This window comes from Rattus rattus, chromosome 1, assembly GCF_011064425.1.
Source record: "Rattus rattus isolate New Zealand chromosome 1, Rrattus_CSIRO_v1, whole genome shotgun sequence".
Classification (NCBI taxonomy): domain Eukaryota; kingdom Metazoa; phylum Chordata; class Mammalia; order Rodentia; family Muridae; genus Rattus; species Rattus rattus.
The window spans coordinates 136,139,596-136,155,262 of NC_046154.1; the positions used below are offsets into that span (position 1 = coordinate 136,139,596).

The window sequence follows — 15,667 nt, forward strand, 5'->3', positions numbered from 1 at the left end:
AACTGGCTATATAGACCAGAACTCACAGAAATCTGCCTGCCTATGTCTCTCAAGCGCTAGAGATTTAAGGTGTGTACTACCATGCCAGAGTCCATTCAGTTTTTAGTGACAGAGGCTATATATAAATCAGTGTACTGACAAGACTTGTTTCTTCTATGGAGTGCTGCGGATGGAACCCAGAGTCTGAGGTACACGGGGCAAATGTGCTGCCACTGCGCAACAGAGCCCCAGCCCATTTGCTTGACTCCTGAGCTAACTCATCATCCTAGTAACTTCTCTACAGTGCCAAACTTAGTGAATCTTCACTACCTTCAAATGCACAGCCTCTCTAGATTCCAGAAGTTGGCTTCAAATCTGGTTTGCTAGCTATTACATAATTTTTAAGAAGTCACTTCTCCAAATAAGTATCTTACAGAAACCGCTAAGTCACAATAAAAGAGTTACCTGACAAACTGCAGTAAGAATCAGATGAAAAAAATATAGAAGTACTTAGGAAAAGTTTTACAAATACATACAAGACAATGAACAACTCTTTAGACTATACAATGTGAATAGGGGTTTTAAAGTATTTCTGGGTAGCTATTCAACCTTGCCACTAATAATCTGCATAGCAGATTTTCCTAAAGTAGACTTAAAGACTTGTTATTCCCGAATGCTTCTTCACTATACTCACAAGCTTTGTTCGCACTTTAAAGATTAAAGCACTTTCTTCCTGCTGTCATAGAGTCATTGGGAAGGGGTGCTTGAAGGGTTAAAAATCTATACATTTCGAAGACAAATATACAAGTGATAGATCCCAAACTAAAAGGGACAGAAGACCCATTACTTTGTGCTTTTGTTCACTTATGTTTGTCATTTACAAAGTATACTCTTGGAGAGAAGAAGGAGGTTTCCACAAAAATAACCACATTATAGTTGACAAACAACAACTATTATGTGCTAGATTCCTAAGATCATAGCCGTAACATGGGTCAAATTAGGAAAACATACCAGATAGATTTTAGTAGTCCACTGCCTTACTCACTCAGCCACCTTATTCCAATTATGTTTTTTAAAAAAAAATGTTGGGGCTGGAGAAATGACTCAATGGTTAAGAGCACTGACTGCTCTTCCAGAGGTCCTGAGTTCAATTCCTAGCACAACATGATGGCTCACAACCATCTGTAATGAGATCTGATGCTCTCTTCTGATGTGTCTGAAGACAGCTACAGTGTACTTATGTATGATAAATAAACCTTTTTTTAAAAAAATGGTGTTGAGACAGGGCCTCATTATATAGCCCTGGATGTCATAGAACTCGCTCTGAAGACTAGACTCAGAGATCCTCCTGACTCTGCCTCCCAAGTGCTAAGATTAAAGGCTTGCACCACCCAGCTTCAATCAGGTAAATTTTAAAACTTTTAGTTTAAAGGAGTATGAACAAAATGGCTACATAGTAAATCTGAAAATATGTATGAAAGTCAGACTAAATAATTCATAACATGAAATAATCTGTAAGAAATGGGAAAATAAATATATATATACACACACACACACACAAAATGGAAAAAATAACCTGTATTGTTATGGTTTACCAACTTTTTAGAATCACATTTAAAAAACCTAATAATGCGTCTGCAGTATATAAGGGAAGTTTTAAACTAGTCTTCCAAGCGCTACTAGCACTGAAACCTATTACTAATATCTTTTCACTTAATTTTTAAAAAAATCTTTTTGAATTAACAAAATTAAGTTTAGGCCGATTTCTTACCATTTTAAGTATTACAACTGGCAATACTTAAGCAATATTTTAGGAGTTCTTAGGGCTGGAGAGATGGGTCAGCAGTTAAGAGTGCTTGTTGTGCTTTCCGAGGACCCAGCGTCCACATGGTGACTCACAATTTTCACTCCAGTTTCAGTGGATCTAAAGCCCTCTTTGGCTTCTTCAGGCATACACAAACATACACGCCAGGGAAAACACTCATGCACATAAAACAAAAATGTATCTGAAAGTTTTTTTAAAGAAAGAATTCTTACTTGGTGGTTTCTGACTTTGCTTTAAGGAGAACTAGAGGAAGCAGAGGTGAAGAAAGGGAGAAGCAGGCATCAGAGTATGAAGTGTCACACTGAACTGCACGCTGGGGGGTTGGGATTTGGCTCAGTGGTAGAGCGCTTGCCTAGCAAGCACAAGGCCCTGGGTTCGATCCCCAGCTCCGGGAAAAAAAAAAAAAAAAAAGAATAGAAAAAACTATGTAGGGCTGGAGAGGTGGCTCAGTGGTTAAGAGCACTGACTGCTCTTCCAGAGGTCATGAGTTCAATTCCCAGCAACCACATGGTGGCTCACAACCATCTGTGATGAGATCTGGTGCCCTCTTCTGGCCTGTAGTCACATATGCAGGCAGAATGCTGTACATAAAATAAATAAATAAATCTTAAAAAAAAAAACAAACAAACAAAAAAAAAAACTGCACGCTGACAGTGCTAGCAACAGCAGCTTCCCCACAGGATTCCCCACAGGACACGGGCGGGCACAGGACACGGGCGGGCACAAGAACAAAGTCCCTCAGGAGCCTGGCTAGGTGCTTCCAGACCAACATCATCATCTGTCTGACAGTACTTAGTGTGAATGAAAGGAAGTTGAGAACACTGGCAGAATGCATGACAGCAAAGTCAGGCACAGCACATCAACCTGTAAACCTAGGCAGGACTCAAGAGACCCAGGCAGGAAGAGCTCCAATGTGAGGTAAGCCGAGGCTACCCAACAAGAACCCATTTCAAATGTGAGGTAGACTGAGGCTACCCAGCAAGAACCCATTTCAAATGTGAGGTAAGCCGAGGCTACCCAACAAGAACCCATTTCAAATGTGAGGTAGGCCGAGGCTACCCAACAAGAACCCATTTCAAATGTGAGGTAGACTGAGGCTACCCAACAAGAACCCATTTCAAATGTGAGGTAAGCCGAGGCTACCCAACAAGAACCCATTTCAAATGTGAGGTAGGCCGAGGCTACCCAACAAGAACCCATTTCAAAGAATGAAGCTAAAACATGGAAGAGCAAGCTGGGCAGAAGCAGCCACACCTTCAACCTCACTCAGCACTCAGGAGGCAGAGGCAGGCGGTTTTACAGGGCAGCCCGTTCTACCAAAACAACACAACAGAAACATGAAAGTCAGTATAATCTCAATTTTAAGTCCATATTCTCTAGTCAGAAGCAAAGACTCTCCTTACTTGGTTTTACTGCATTTAAAAACTATTCCATTGCTAGCAAGTCCTACAATACAGATGTACAGTATGCACGGTTTTAAAATACAGCAGCTCCTATTTGCAGCTTAAGTAATCTCTTCGTTAGCAATATCCCCTATGGTAAGATATGGAAGTCTAATCTTATCTAAAGTACTTGTTAAGTTAATGAACACATTTGATCACTTAGTTACAGTGTTGTGTTTATTTACATTATTTTGAAAAGAGCTAACTTCTGCTGTGGAGATGGTCAGGAAACAAACTTTGAGCAAAGATACTAAAATGAAAACCGCAAAGAGTGAGTCTGCTATGGAGCTGACAGATAGAGCAGTGGTTAAGAGCAACAATTACTCTTGTGGAAGACTCCAGTTTGGTTCCCAGCATCCACACCCAGCAGCTGGCAAACACCTGTAACTCAGACCCAGAGCAGGCGTGGCCTACACAGGCACTTGCGTGTACACACACACACACAGAGAGGGGGGGGGGCAGTGTTAAGACAATACACACAATTAAGAAATAAATAAATCTTTGTCAGAATGCTACTCTTTCCAGAAAAATTATCAGATACTTCGAAATACATATAAAAAGGTCAAGATTTAACTTTAGAACAGAAAGGATTGGTTCCTACACTAATCAGACAAAAGAAAGACACTGCTCCTCTACAGTAGTGGTTGAAGCATAGAAACAGGCAGAAAAGGCATTTTCCCCACTAATAAAGACAGAGTAAATTCCAAAAATACCAATCTCTCTTACAAACAGATCTGCCTTTTCTAAATACCTGAAGTGTAAAAGCTAACCAGCTCTCCTGCCAAATACAAGTGTGGTAGATTTTAATCTTGATTTTTAGTTTTAAATAATGCCTGTATCTTAAGATAGATCATCTTCAGGTGTTCATAACAAATAATGTCTTAATGCAGAAAATCGTAAAGCAATCATATAGCCCATCGGCTGTCCAACTGGTGTTCCACAGTTCCTTTTTTTGGCCTCAAATGACGAAACTTCTCTAACGTCTCTGGGGAGATGAGTAAAGTATAACGTTTCCTGAAATTGTTCTTGTTTCGCTGCACCATTTCGTGACACCTCTTCAACTAGAAATGTTACTAGCAGTTTTATTGTTCTGCAGGAGAGGCCAACAGGACAAGCAAATGCAAAAAGAATACCATAAGGAAAGTAGATTGAAGGAAGATACAGGGAAAGGGGGGAAATACAGAAGAATGAAAACCATTTCTATCACAGAGAAGCGCCAACAATGAGATCTTGACTATTCTAGAAACAAAAGCCAAAAACTCTTCTAAGGAAAAATGCGGTTTCTCTCTTTACTTGAGCTGTTGTTAAAACTCCAAAAGGCGTTTCGCTGACACTACAAGAGTTCTACTCTCCCTTCCTGTGTGCTTTAACACCGCTAGTCCCATCTGAAAATTAAATGCCCGCGATAGATCATGCAATCTCTAGAAACCACAATTGTGGTTGCCATCTTTGCCTGAAAAAAATCATTTTTCTCGGATTTGCAAGGGGGGGGGAGGAATACATTAAGTTGGAAGACGAGATAACCACCGTCAAGTCAGAGAGGGCATGGGTTAAAAGACGCCTTCTACCAAACTAAGGTTTTAAAGGTCTGGGAAAGAAGGGCAAAGAAGACACAGCCTTACCGAGTCCGCAAGGGTGGGGCATCGTAAGAAAAAAAAAATTAAGAGGGCGAGTTTCTATCGAGGCGGAGGAGCAGGCCCACGAGCTCGCACGCTGGGTGGCACAGGACGCTGGGGACAGGGACGTAGGGCGGCTTCGAAGAGACGTGGGCTGCCAGGGAATGCCCAGAGTGCGGGCTGACAGGAGGAGGCACCCCCGGGGGCACAGGATGAAGATCAGAGAAGTGCGAGCAGGAGCCCAGCGATCCGAGGCTGCGCGTGGGAGGCCGGGCAGAGGCCGCGGGGCGCCGTGGGCAGGCGGCCGTCCTCGGCGAGGCGCTCTCCGGCTACCCCACGCTCTGCCCGTCTCCGGCCTCCCCGACCGCGGGCGAGGGCAGTGGGCACAGCTGTTTCCACCCCGCCAGGGAGCGCGAGGGGAAAAGCATCCCCGTGGTATCCGGGGAGCCGAGCGGCAGCGATCCTCGCGCAGGAGCGCGGAGCGGAGCCTCCACCGCGGAGCGCACGCCGAACTTCGCCCTTTCTTCCCCTCAGCCGCCTTTATGCCACAACTTCGCGGCCGCGACAGTCCGCGGCCACCGACCGACACCCCCGCTCCGCTCTCCACCCGGCGATCCCCTACGCCCCGAGGTCAGGGAAGGTCACCCGGAGCCGGGCCCAAAGGTCCCGGACGCCGCCCCCACGCCGAAGCTCGCCCCGTCTCGGTGGCCCTCTCACCCTCCCCGCTGCAGCAGCTCCGCTCACCTGCATTGACGCCATGATGAAACCATCCCCCCAAGGCCAGCGAGGCCTGAGACGCAGGGGGCGGAGCCGCCGTGCTCGCGTCACGCCGCGGGGGCCCAACATCCCGGGCACGGGGGTGGAGTCGCCGATGGGAAGGGGGCCCGCGTGCTCGATTGGCTAGCGCGCGGGTGCCCGGGGGCGGGGCGGGGCGGGGCGGGGCCGGGTGGGCGGGGCCAGGCTGGGCCAGGCGCCTTGGGTACCTTGCATCCCAGCCAGTTTACACGCCCGCCCACCATCAGTGCTGGCTGGGTCGCTGCTCAGGGTTGGGCCAGCGGCGGTGTGTTGAGGTCAGGAAGCTGTCTGAATCCGCGGGCATTTGGTGGGTAGGGGATCTCATTTTGTTTTTCCAGCTACAAGTGTAAGATTTATAGTCCGTGCCGCGTCCCCAACCCTCGTATGTCTTTTTACACCTACCGCGTTTTAGCTCCTGAGCCAGATACAACTTCACCTGGAGATGCTTTCTTTGCAGACCTAGGAAGTTTCTACTTTGAGGGGCAGAGAGTCACAGGTTTCCCCATAGGACAGAAAGAAAACTGAGAGCAGGGCAACGCTGTGGTCTTAAAGGCAAGAGCAATTGGATTTGTTGAGTTGAAACGTGCTGGGAAAGGAAGGAGGGAGACTAATGGAGTTCCATTTTGTGTGCAATTTTTCTAGTTCCCCAACCCTTTAAATTGTAAAGTCCAGGTGTACTGTAATAGTCGTTGTTACATCAGGCTAACTTTGATTAGCGATTTCACTCTAGCCGTGACATTTCAATATAATAATATAGTTCACGTTATAATATACCTTCTGCCATGCCTAGATTTCTCTTCAGCCTATTCTGTGGTGGACAGTGCATGATCAGATGACCTATGAGTGAATTTGAGTAGGATACGCTGAGCATACAGAATTTATTCTAGAAATGTACCAGTTCTGCCAACATTTATCAGAAGTCACATTTTTAAAGCTCTTCCGGAACTGAAGATGTCGTTTGGTATATATGAAGAAAATGAAAACCAAAAGCTTGCACCTCGTGTCCTGTCTCTAAAAGAATCAAAGAGGATGGCATGTTGAGTAGAAGGCTTTTACTTTACCAGAATGAAAGTTTAAATCTTTATTTTTATTAACTTGGCTTCGTTTTTAGACATTTAAGATATAAATATAATGGTGATGTAGGTTATCACTCTTCACACTTAAGATAGATCACGATGTTCTCTGGGAACATCCGTAAGAAATGTGTTCAAAAAAGGAAAAGATCTTTAAATGTGCCAGTTATTCTATGGTGTGATATTCAAGACGGTTTATCTTCACCATAAAGGGACTTTGTCATGGAGGTTTCCGTGACTTGGAATACAAGAATCAATCAGAAGCATATCCAGCGTCTCTCCAGTTGTGTTGTTACCATTACAACTTGAAATAAAGTGCCCACATAACCGAGTGAACGAGGTAAGCTTACAGGAAGGGTTCTCAACCAGTTCTTCCAGAGATCTTTGTGCCTGTGATCTCAGGTTGAAATGTACCAGCTAACACATGTTGTTTAAAAGCTGATTCTTCTCAAAGGTGTAAGTGATGAAGGAGACTCCACAAACATAGCATTATGACCTCATCAGAGTAAATAAATAGCCGCCTAGGCAAGGTACTCAGAAGGGAGAAAAGCAGATACAGGAACTTTGTTGCTTACAGTAGAACTAATGTCTTGTCTTCACCTCACATGATCTTCACAGGAGGCAAAAAGTCCATGTTAATCGCATCCTAGGAAATGCTAAGCAGTTCATAACTACCTATCATCTTTATTCTTTAATTTATACATAATAGAGGGTGGGGTATATAGTTCACTGGAAAAGTCTGTGGTTAACATGTAGGCGACCCTGAATTTGATCTCTCAGCATAGAAAGCAAAACAAAAGGCAAAGGTGTACAACAGACTGTTCCTGACATACTCAAGAGCAAAGAATGTGACTTTTGGGCAGTGTAAAGGCTACTTTCAGTGAGTATAAAGTGTTTCTAAAACTCTTGACTGTCCACTATTTGATGAAGATGCTCACATTTTTCTCAGAACGTGGCTTATTGGATAGGCAACTTAAAGTGCCTGATAATACCAAAAGGGGAAAAGGAAGCAAATCTCCAACAAGAGGGTTGGAATAGACACAACCATGGTAGAGAAAGACTCAGCAATGATGAAAGAAAAAATGTTAAAAGCAATATTTGCAATAAAACATAAGTAGCACAAAATGTAATTCCACTTAGCAATTCAAACAAATTATAGAATACATCTTTGAGACAACTAGAGCCAAGGAAAAAATAGAATGGATATGAAGGAATTGTTATTTAGCTGGAATTATTCTTTAGGTGAGTGGTGGTAGCAGAGGCAGGTGGATCTCTGTGAGTTTGAGGCCAGCCCGGTCTTCAGAGTTCCAGGACAACCAGGGGCTATACAGTGAAACCCTGTCTCAAAAAAACAACCAACCAAACAGAATCGAATTGTTGTTTATATAAGATTTAATAATGGTATTCAGTTTTTAATTTCCACAGCAAGTAGGATGGCAATCGGCTAGCAAGGAGAGGCAGTTCTTCCTCCTCTCCTGAACCATTCTGACTTTCATCTCTTGTGAGAAAAAACAGGAGAGTATGTGTGGGCAGGTGTTGGAAGTCTCCCCTTCCAAGGGCAGGAGAAAGCCTGAGATAATGCTGACTAAGATAGCCATTGCACATTCTGATTGGATGGAGAAAATATGAGACCCTCTAGTAATATTGGAGGAGCCATAAAATGAGTGCAGGTCACTGCCGCAAGTTCTGTAATGTGATGCAGCTCACCGCTGCCTTTGGTCCAGTGACTCACTGGAGTGGGTTGCAGAAGCAGTGTGCTGAAGCTTTGCTTGCCAAGTGTGAGGACAGAGTAGAAGACAGGGTCTGCTTGCCTGAGTCTGTGTCCCAGGGGCTGTTCATGGTTGATCTCTCCAGAGAAATGGACGCATCCCACACTTACAGCTTACTTGTTGTTGGTTAGAAAGGATATTAAGGGGGCAGGAGAGATGGCTCAGTGGTTAAGTGCACTGACTGCTCTTCCAGAGGTCCTGAGTTCAATTCCCAGCAACCACATGGTGGCTCACAACCATCTGTAATGGGATCTGATGCCCTCTTCTGGTGTGTCTGAAGACAGCTACAGTGTACTCAGATACATTAAGTAAGTAAATCTTTAAAAAAAAAAGAAAGAAAGGGCATTAAATGAGGATTGGAGGTTGGATTCCCATCCTAGCCCTGTCATTAGCAATCGTAGATAAGGCCCTACAGTCTATTCCCTCATTAATACACCAAATTGCATAACCTCCATGGTTTTGTATGGATTTCAAATTTGGGCAGCTAGTAAAAAAAATTATTTGTTTGTTTTTGTTCTTTTGAGATAAGTTTTTCTCTCTTGTAATCCCAACTCTCTAGATCGGGCTGACCTCAAACTCCAAAATCTACCTATTTCTGACTGCTGGGAACAAAGATATGCCCCATAACTTCCAGCTTTTGAAAATTTAAATTTGCTTTTGGATGGTGGGAGCAAAGACATCATGTAGGCTAGGGGGCTATTAGTCCGGGTGGCAGAATTTACCAGGGTCCACCACCAGAAGATTTTTAACATAGAATAGTTGGTGAATTTCTGATGCATGGACTTTTGAGGACCATAAAACATGAAAAGCTATGGGCTGATAACCAAGAAATGAATGTATTGCTGGAAGAGAGATCTGGGATGTTTTGAGTGACCTGGATGCTTTTGTTAGATTTAGGAGGAGTCTAGGAATGTTCAGAGACTAGACTGTGGGAGCAATGGCCTTTGGGGATTGTAGAACAATAGCTAGTGACTAATCATTTTAGAGCTATGTTATGCTTTTTGCTTTGTGTGTTTGTGATGTGTGCATGTGTATGTATGCATGATTGCACTTGGGGAGGCACAGGTTGGAGATACACATGCATATGTGTACGTGTGCATGGATGTCAGGAATCACCTTTGATCACTCTTCTATTGTACTCACTGAGGCAGAGTCAATCAAACCTAGGGTTTGCCAAATAGAGTTAATTTAGCTACCTAGTTTGCTCTGGGGTTTTCCCTTTTTCCACCTTCTGAGGATAGAATTACACCACACATGTCTGTAAATTCTGAGGAACACCAGTCCTCAGGCTTGCGTGGTAAGTGCTTTAGCCACTGAGTCATCTCAGTTAATTTTGGTGTGTGGTGTTGATTCTATTTAAGATTTTTAAAAATTTTAATCATTTCATTTTATTGTATGGATGTTTGTCCACCTGTGTGTGCATCACATGCATACAGTACCTGCAGAGGCCAGGAGAGGACATTAGATCATGCAGAACTGGATTACAGACCATTGCAAGATGTCATGCAGGTGCTGGGAATTGAACTCAGATCCTCTCCAAAAGCAGCAAGTGCTTTTTACTGTGCCCTCTAGCCCTGTAAGTTTTTCTTAACAATAAAATTTAATATGTATATATATATGTAATATGTACATATATATATGTAAAAGATTAATGAAATAGAATTAAACACTGGTCCATCTCCCCAATCAATGTTTTCTTGTTGATGTAATGGAACTATTCTAAAATTACACTCATGGTTGTTTACCCAAATGTAGAAGCTTACTGCGAAGTACTAAATTATACACATAAAGTGAGTACTTACGTATATTGTAACTCAATAAGCCTGTTATAAAAGGAGAGAAGGTGTGTGGGGGGGAGGGGGCTTCTGTGATCCCAGAATTCAAATTCAACAAGCATTTCAGAGGATGAGGTCGACCTGGCTACTTACCAAGACACTGGAAGGGGGGGAGGAAGAGGGAGGAGGGATGGGGGAGGGAAGGGAGGATGAGCCACAGTGGCATGTAGCTGAGGACTAGCTAATTGGGAGGCTGAAGCAGGAAGCTGGAGGTAGGAATTCAGGGGCATCTCTAGAACTCATTTTAAAGAAACTATTCATTGCTTTTCATTTTGTGTTTCTGTTTTGATTTTTTTTTTTTGAGATAGGGTCTCATACAGTTCAGATTGTAGATCATAATTTCCAAAAGAACACATACGTTGGGAACAATGCTCATGGAGTCTGCTGTAGAGGTAGAGATGACCGCTAGAATCTCTGGTCAGTGCTTGCAGATGCAACCAAAGCACATCATGCCCATTAGCCTTAACGGCAGGAAGATCTCTGCTAGCTCGAGGCCTGCAAGGTCCACACAGAGAGTTCTAGACAGCCAAGACTACAGAGGCAGACCTTGTCTCGAAGGAAGGAAGGAAGGAAGGAAGGAAGGAAGGAAGGAAGGAAGGAGGAAAGAAGGAGGAAAGAAGGAAAGGAAGAAGAAAAGAGAAAGCAGAAAGGGAGAAAGGCTATATATGACAAATGTATAGCCAACATTATATTAAACAGGGAAAAACTCAGTCAGAAATAGACAAGATTGTACTTTCCCCATTCTCATCCAATATAGTACTAGATGCCTTAGGTAGACCAATAATACAGGAGATCAAATAAAACATATACAAACAGAACAGGAAGAAGCCAAAGGATTGTATGTAGATGGTATGATTTTAAACATAAAAGATTCTAAATATATGCCAGATGACTCTTGGAACTGACAACCACTTAGTGGCAAAGTGGCAGTTAATTGCAGCAAAATACCCACACAAAATCATTAGTCTTCCCACTTATATCAATGACAAACTGAGGAAGAACTCAGGGAAACAATGTCATTTACAGTGGCCCCAAGAACTATCAGGAATCCTTGGTATACTCCTAAAAAGGATCTGAAAAGTTCTGTTTTGTTTCTGAGACAGGGTTTCTCTATGTAGCCCTGGCTCTCCTAGAACTTGCTGGCCAGCTGTTCTAGATCAGGCTGGCCTCGAACTCAGAGATTGACCTGCCTCTGCCTGAGTGCTGGGATCAAAGCATTGCACCACCACCCAAATGGATATGAAGGTTTGTTTGTTTGCTTGTTTGTTCAAAAAACACTAAAACATGGAAGAAAGAAATGGTCCTGGGTTGGAAGAATAAACATTGAATGATGACTGTCTTACTGAAAGTAATCTATCTACAGATTCAATTAAATCCCAACAAAAATTCTAATCATATCCTTTACAAAAATAGGGGAAAATTAATGCACACTGAAGCATAAGTGACCCCAGACAACCAAAGCAGTCCTGAGCTGAAAGATAAACTGGGCCTGTCCCTTGCTGGCTGCAGCATTGGGTGAGCAGTGCTAGAGACCTGGCCCTGGTGGATGAGTGGAGGAGAGAGGGTGGGTTGACCAATTCTACTTCTGTCCAGGTTCAGAGCCAGGGCTTCGAGTTGGCCCACCCCAGTATTTACCCCATCTATGAACTGTTAGAGCAGGTGAAGGAGCTAGCCTTGCAGATCCAAAGCCTCAGGGTCTCCATGACACAGGGCATAAGAGGATATTGGAGCAGAGTCTCGGTGAAGGTCCAGTATAGATAATGTAGCAGAAGCCAGAGGGTTCGAAGCAGACCAATGACTCATTTGCAAATAAAGATGGGTGGACAAGGGTGTACTATGGGACACACTGCACATTGTGCTCCATTCATGATAGCTACAAAAGGAACCAGCCTAAAGGCCTACAAACTGAAAAATGGATAGTGAAAATGTGGTATAAATATATAATGGAATTTTACCCAGACATAATGCAAAGTGAAACAATTTGCTGGAAAATACTAAGTGATGTAACTTAGCGGGACTAGGTCTCATGTTCTTGCCCCTATGTACATCCTAGCTTTGAATTTTACAGTTTGTCTGTTCAATCTGGAGTGTCTGTAGAGGTCAGGGTGCTAGAAAGTGCCCATGAGAGGGGGAGGAGCTGAGGCATTAATGGGGTGAAGAGAGAGTCAAACACACAATGTGAGAGCAGAGGAGAATCAAAGCTTTAAGTGATAAGATGAAGTGGTGACAGAATGGAGCAGTGGGGCTGGGCTAGCCTCTGGAAACTCACTCATTTGTAAATACACACACACACAAAACACTGGTACTGTTGTTGCTCTTGGCTGGGCATCACAACATGGTAAACCTCCATTGCTAAAGGCACAACTTATTTTGGTCCGGGAACAAATTAAAATTGAGTTGGAACTGACCTGAAAATTTCCTCCCCACTGGCTAGCTTTCCTAGAACCGGGGGGCGGGGGAGGGTGTGCTATACAGGCTGCTGGGGCAGATGGCTCAGTAGTTAAGAGCAAGTACTATTCTTGCTAAGGATGTTGGTCCAGTTTGCAGTAGCGGAATCAGGCAGCTCACAATTGTAACTCTGCTTCCAAGGATTCTGAGTGACATCGTTACCCGGCCTCTGTAGGTACCTGCATCCTGCATTCCTATGTACACACTCTCCCTTCACATATACTTTAAAAAAAAATCTAAAATTAAAATGAGGAAGCGCTCACTGTGGCCAGATTGGCCTGGAATATAAAGCTACTCTCCTCCCTTAGCCCCTAATTGTGGCAATTATGGGCATTAGATACCTCACCAGCCACCAACAATTTTTAAGGACTTTAATTTTTACCTATTCTACACATTGTTATTGTAGTTTTCCCAGTAGCTATAAAATGGAAACTCATGTTTTTATTAGCATTTCCATGACTAATGTGCATGGTTTCGTGTATCATTGGAGTAATTTGTGTATCTTCCTTGAAGAAATGTCTTATTTGTCATGGAGGAACATTAAGAATCTAGGTCGTGAGATGGCTCAGCGGTTAAGAGCACTGGTTGTTCAGAGGTCCTGAGTTCAATTCCCAGCAACCACATGGTGGCTCACAACCTCCTGTAGGGGGATCTGATGCCCTCTTCAGGCAGAAGGATGGATATGCATCCGAGCATTCAAACATTTAAAAAAAAAAAAAAAAATCTGGGTCAGCACCAACAATCTAGAACACAGCTTTCATTTTCATTTCCTCCAGTATTTTCTGCAAATCAGGGGATTGAACAATGTACAGACAGTCCCAGGGAGACTAAGGGATACATTTACACAGAGGTGGAGACTTAAATCCATCAAAATCAAAGAAAATAAGCATAACCTTTTTGAAAAGATTCAGTAGAATTAATTTAATTAAGTTACTGCCTTTGTACATCAATAAATTACCGCTATGCTAAATTTTAGAGAAGAAATAAATGTACCTCAAAGACCAAATATCTTTATTTCTAATTGTTAAACACAAGGCCAAAACCACCCTTATGAAAACTGTGCTCAGGCCAGAGAGATGGCTCAGCGATTAAGAGCACTGACTGCTCTTCCAGAGGTCCTGAGTTCAATTCCCAGCAACCACATGGTGGCTCACAACCATCTGTAATGGGATCCAATGCCCTCTTCTGGCGTGTCTGAAAACAGTGACAGTGTACTCATATAAATGAAATAAAATCTTTAGCTTTTTGACTCTAGTACAGGCACTCCGTAAGCATGTAGCTAGAGTCAACACTTTAAAAACAGATCTCACAGGGGTGTCATTACTGTTAAAAGTAGTACTGTTATATCCAGAATAGATAGTGTTTTGATGTGATTTTAAAAATAAGCAAACAAACAATTCAATGTGCTTTAAGCACAGAACTTAATAAAACTATCTCTGGGAAAAATACCACAACAGTTTTACAAAGCATCAGAGCTGGATGGTGTAATTTACACCTGCAATCCCTGTACTTGGGAGGCTAAATCAGATGATCAAACCAAGCTCACAGTCAACCTGGGCTACAGAATGAGTCCCTGTGCTCCCTTCTCCCAAGGCAAACAAAACCAATTATTTTCAGAAAAACTGACAGGTATATTTGAAGTCATATTAAAGCTGATTATTTCTATTTCCTACAATTCTAAATTTGGTTCTCCTGCACTACATTTTTTGCTATATTAATGTTGCGTAGAGATAGCCTCTGAAATTAAATCATCCATTACAGAGGTGAGCTCAAAGGATAGCCATAGGGAGATAAAACAAGATATTCTAAGGAGAGGTGAAACATTCCATCATGCAGAGAAGCTTAAGTTCAAACAGTAAACAACTCAATAGCTTCAGGAAGTCTCTAAAACTGAACAGATTCAGCAGGCCCCTACATTCCCAAACATATATAAGCAGAAAGAACTGCTGAATCATGCTCAGTCAAGTCAAGCTGATAATCAGCAGAGATCAGCTGAGCTGAGCTGAACAGGACACTTTCCAGCCTGTTGAGCTGCCTGCAAGTTGTGCAGCATGCTCAATTTCCATCTTTCATCAACTGTCACTCCTGCTGGGTAGGTTTCTGGTGATGCAGGTGTAACCCTTCTCTATTTCTCTAACTTTAATAACTCACTTGTTCACTAAACTGGATATTGGTGGTATTCACACCTTCTCTGTCCTTGCTTCCCTATCTGGGTAAGTAGATGCTTGCTCATGTCTCCCCAGAAATGTCACCCAACAATCAAAAAGCTATATTGACTCCATTAACTATGTACTACACTGATCCAGCCTTACTTTTATTTGCTAAGTTTGGATTTAAAAACTTGACTACTGCAAAATTTAAGGAAAGGCATTTTCTGTCACTTAGCTATTAAAAATATATTAGTGGATTGCCAGGTGGAGGTAGTACACACCTTTAATCTCAGCACTAGAGACCACCTTGGTCTACAGAGTGCATACACACACATATATACATGTCTATACATACACATGTACAGTAAGGAATAGATATGTAAGCAAGAAATGTTTACTGCTGTTCCAGTGATCCAAGTTTGTTTCCTCACACCCACATGGGCAGTTCACAGCCACCAACCCCACAGGATCTGACACCCTCCTCTGTTTTAGGGCATTTGAACATACATCGCATACACATACAACAACAACAACAAAAAATTAAGTCTCAAAAAAAACAAAAAGGGGTTGGGGATTTAGCTCAGTGGTAGAGCGCTTGCCTAGCAAGCACAAGGCCCTGGGTTTGGTCCTCAGCTCCGAAAAAAAGAAAAAAAAACAAAAACAAAAACCAAAAACCTTTGGTTCTAAGATGGCTCAGCAAGTAAAAGCATTTGCCATGCAAGCCTGGTTATTTTA

At 42.9% G+C, this 15,667-nt stretch overlaps 1 protein-coding gene across 1 annotated transcript in view; it reads right to left on the minus strand.

Annotated features, from left to right (window-relative positions):
• Positions 1-5,703, minus strand: part of Ube2w (ubiquitin conjugating enzyme E2 W) — a 52,791-nt gene extending 47,088 nt beyond the window's left edge. Inside the window, exon 1 of the mRNA XM_032906171.1 lies at positions 5,607-5,703. Coding sequence (XP_032762062.1) covers positions 5,607-5,621 — 15 coding nt within the window. The 5' untranslated portion in view covers positions 5,622-5,703. The remainder of the gene's footprint in view (positions 1-5,606) is intronic.
• Positions 5,704-15,667: the final 9,964 nt, after the last annotated feature.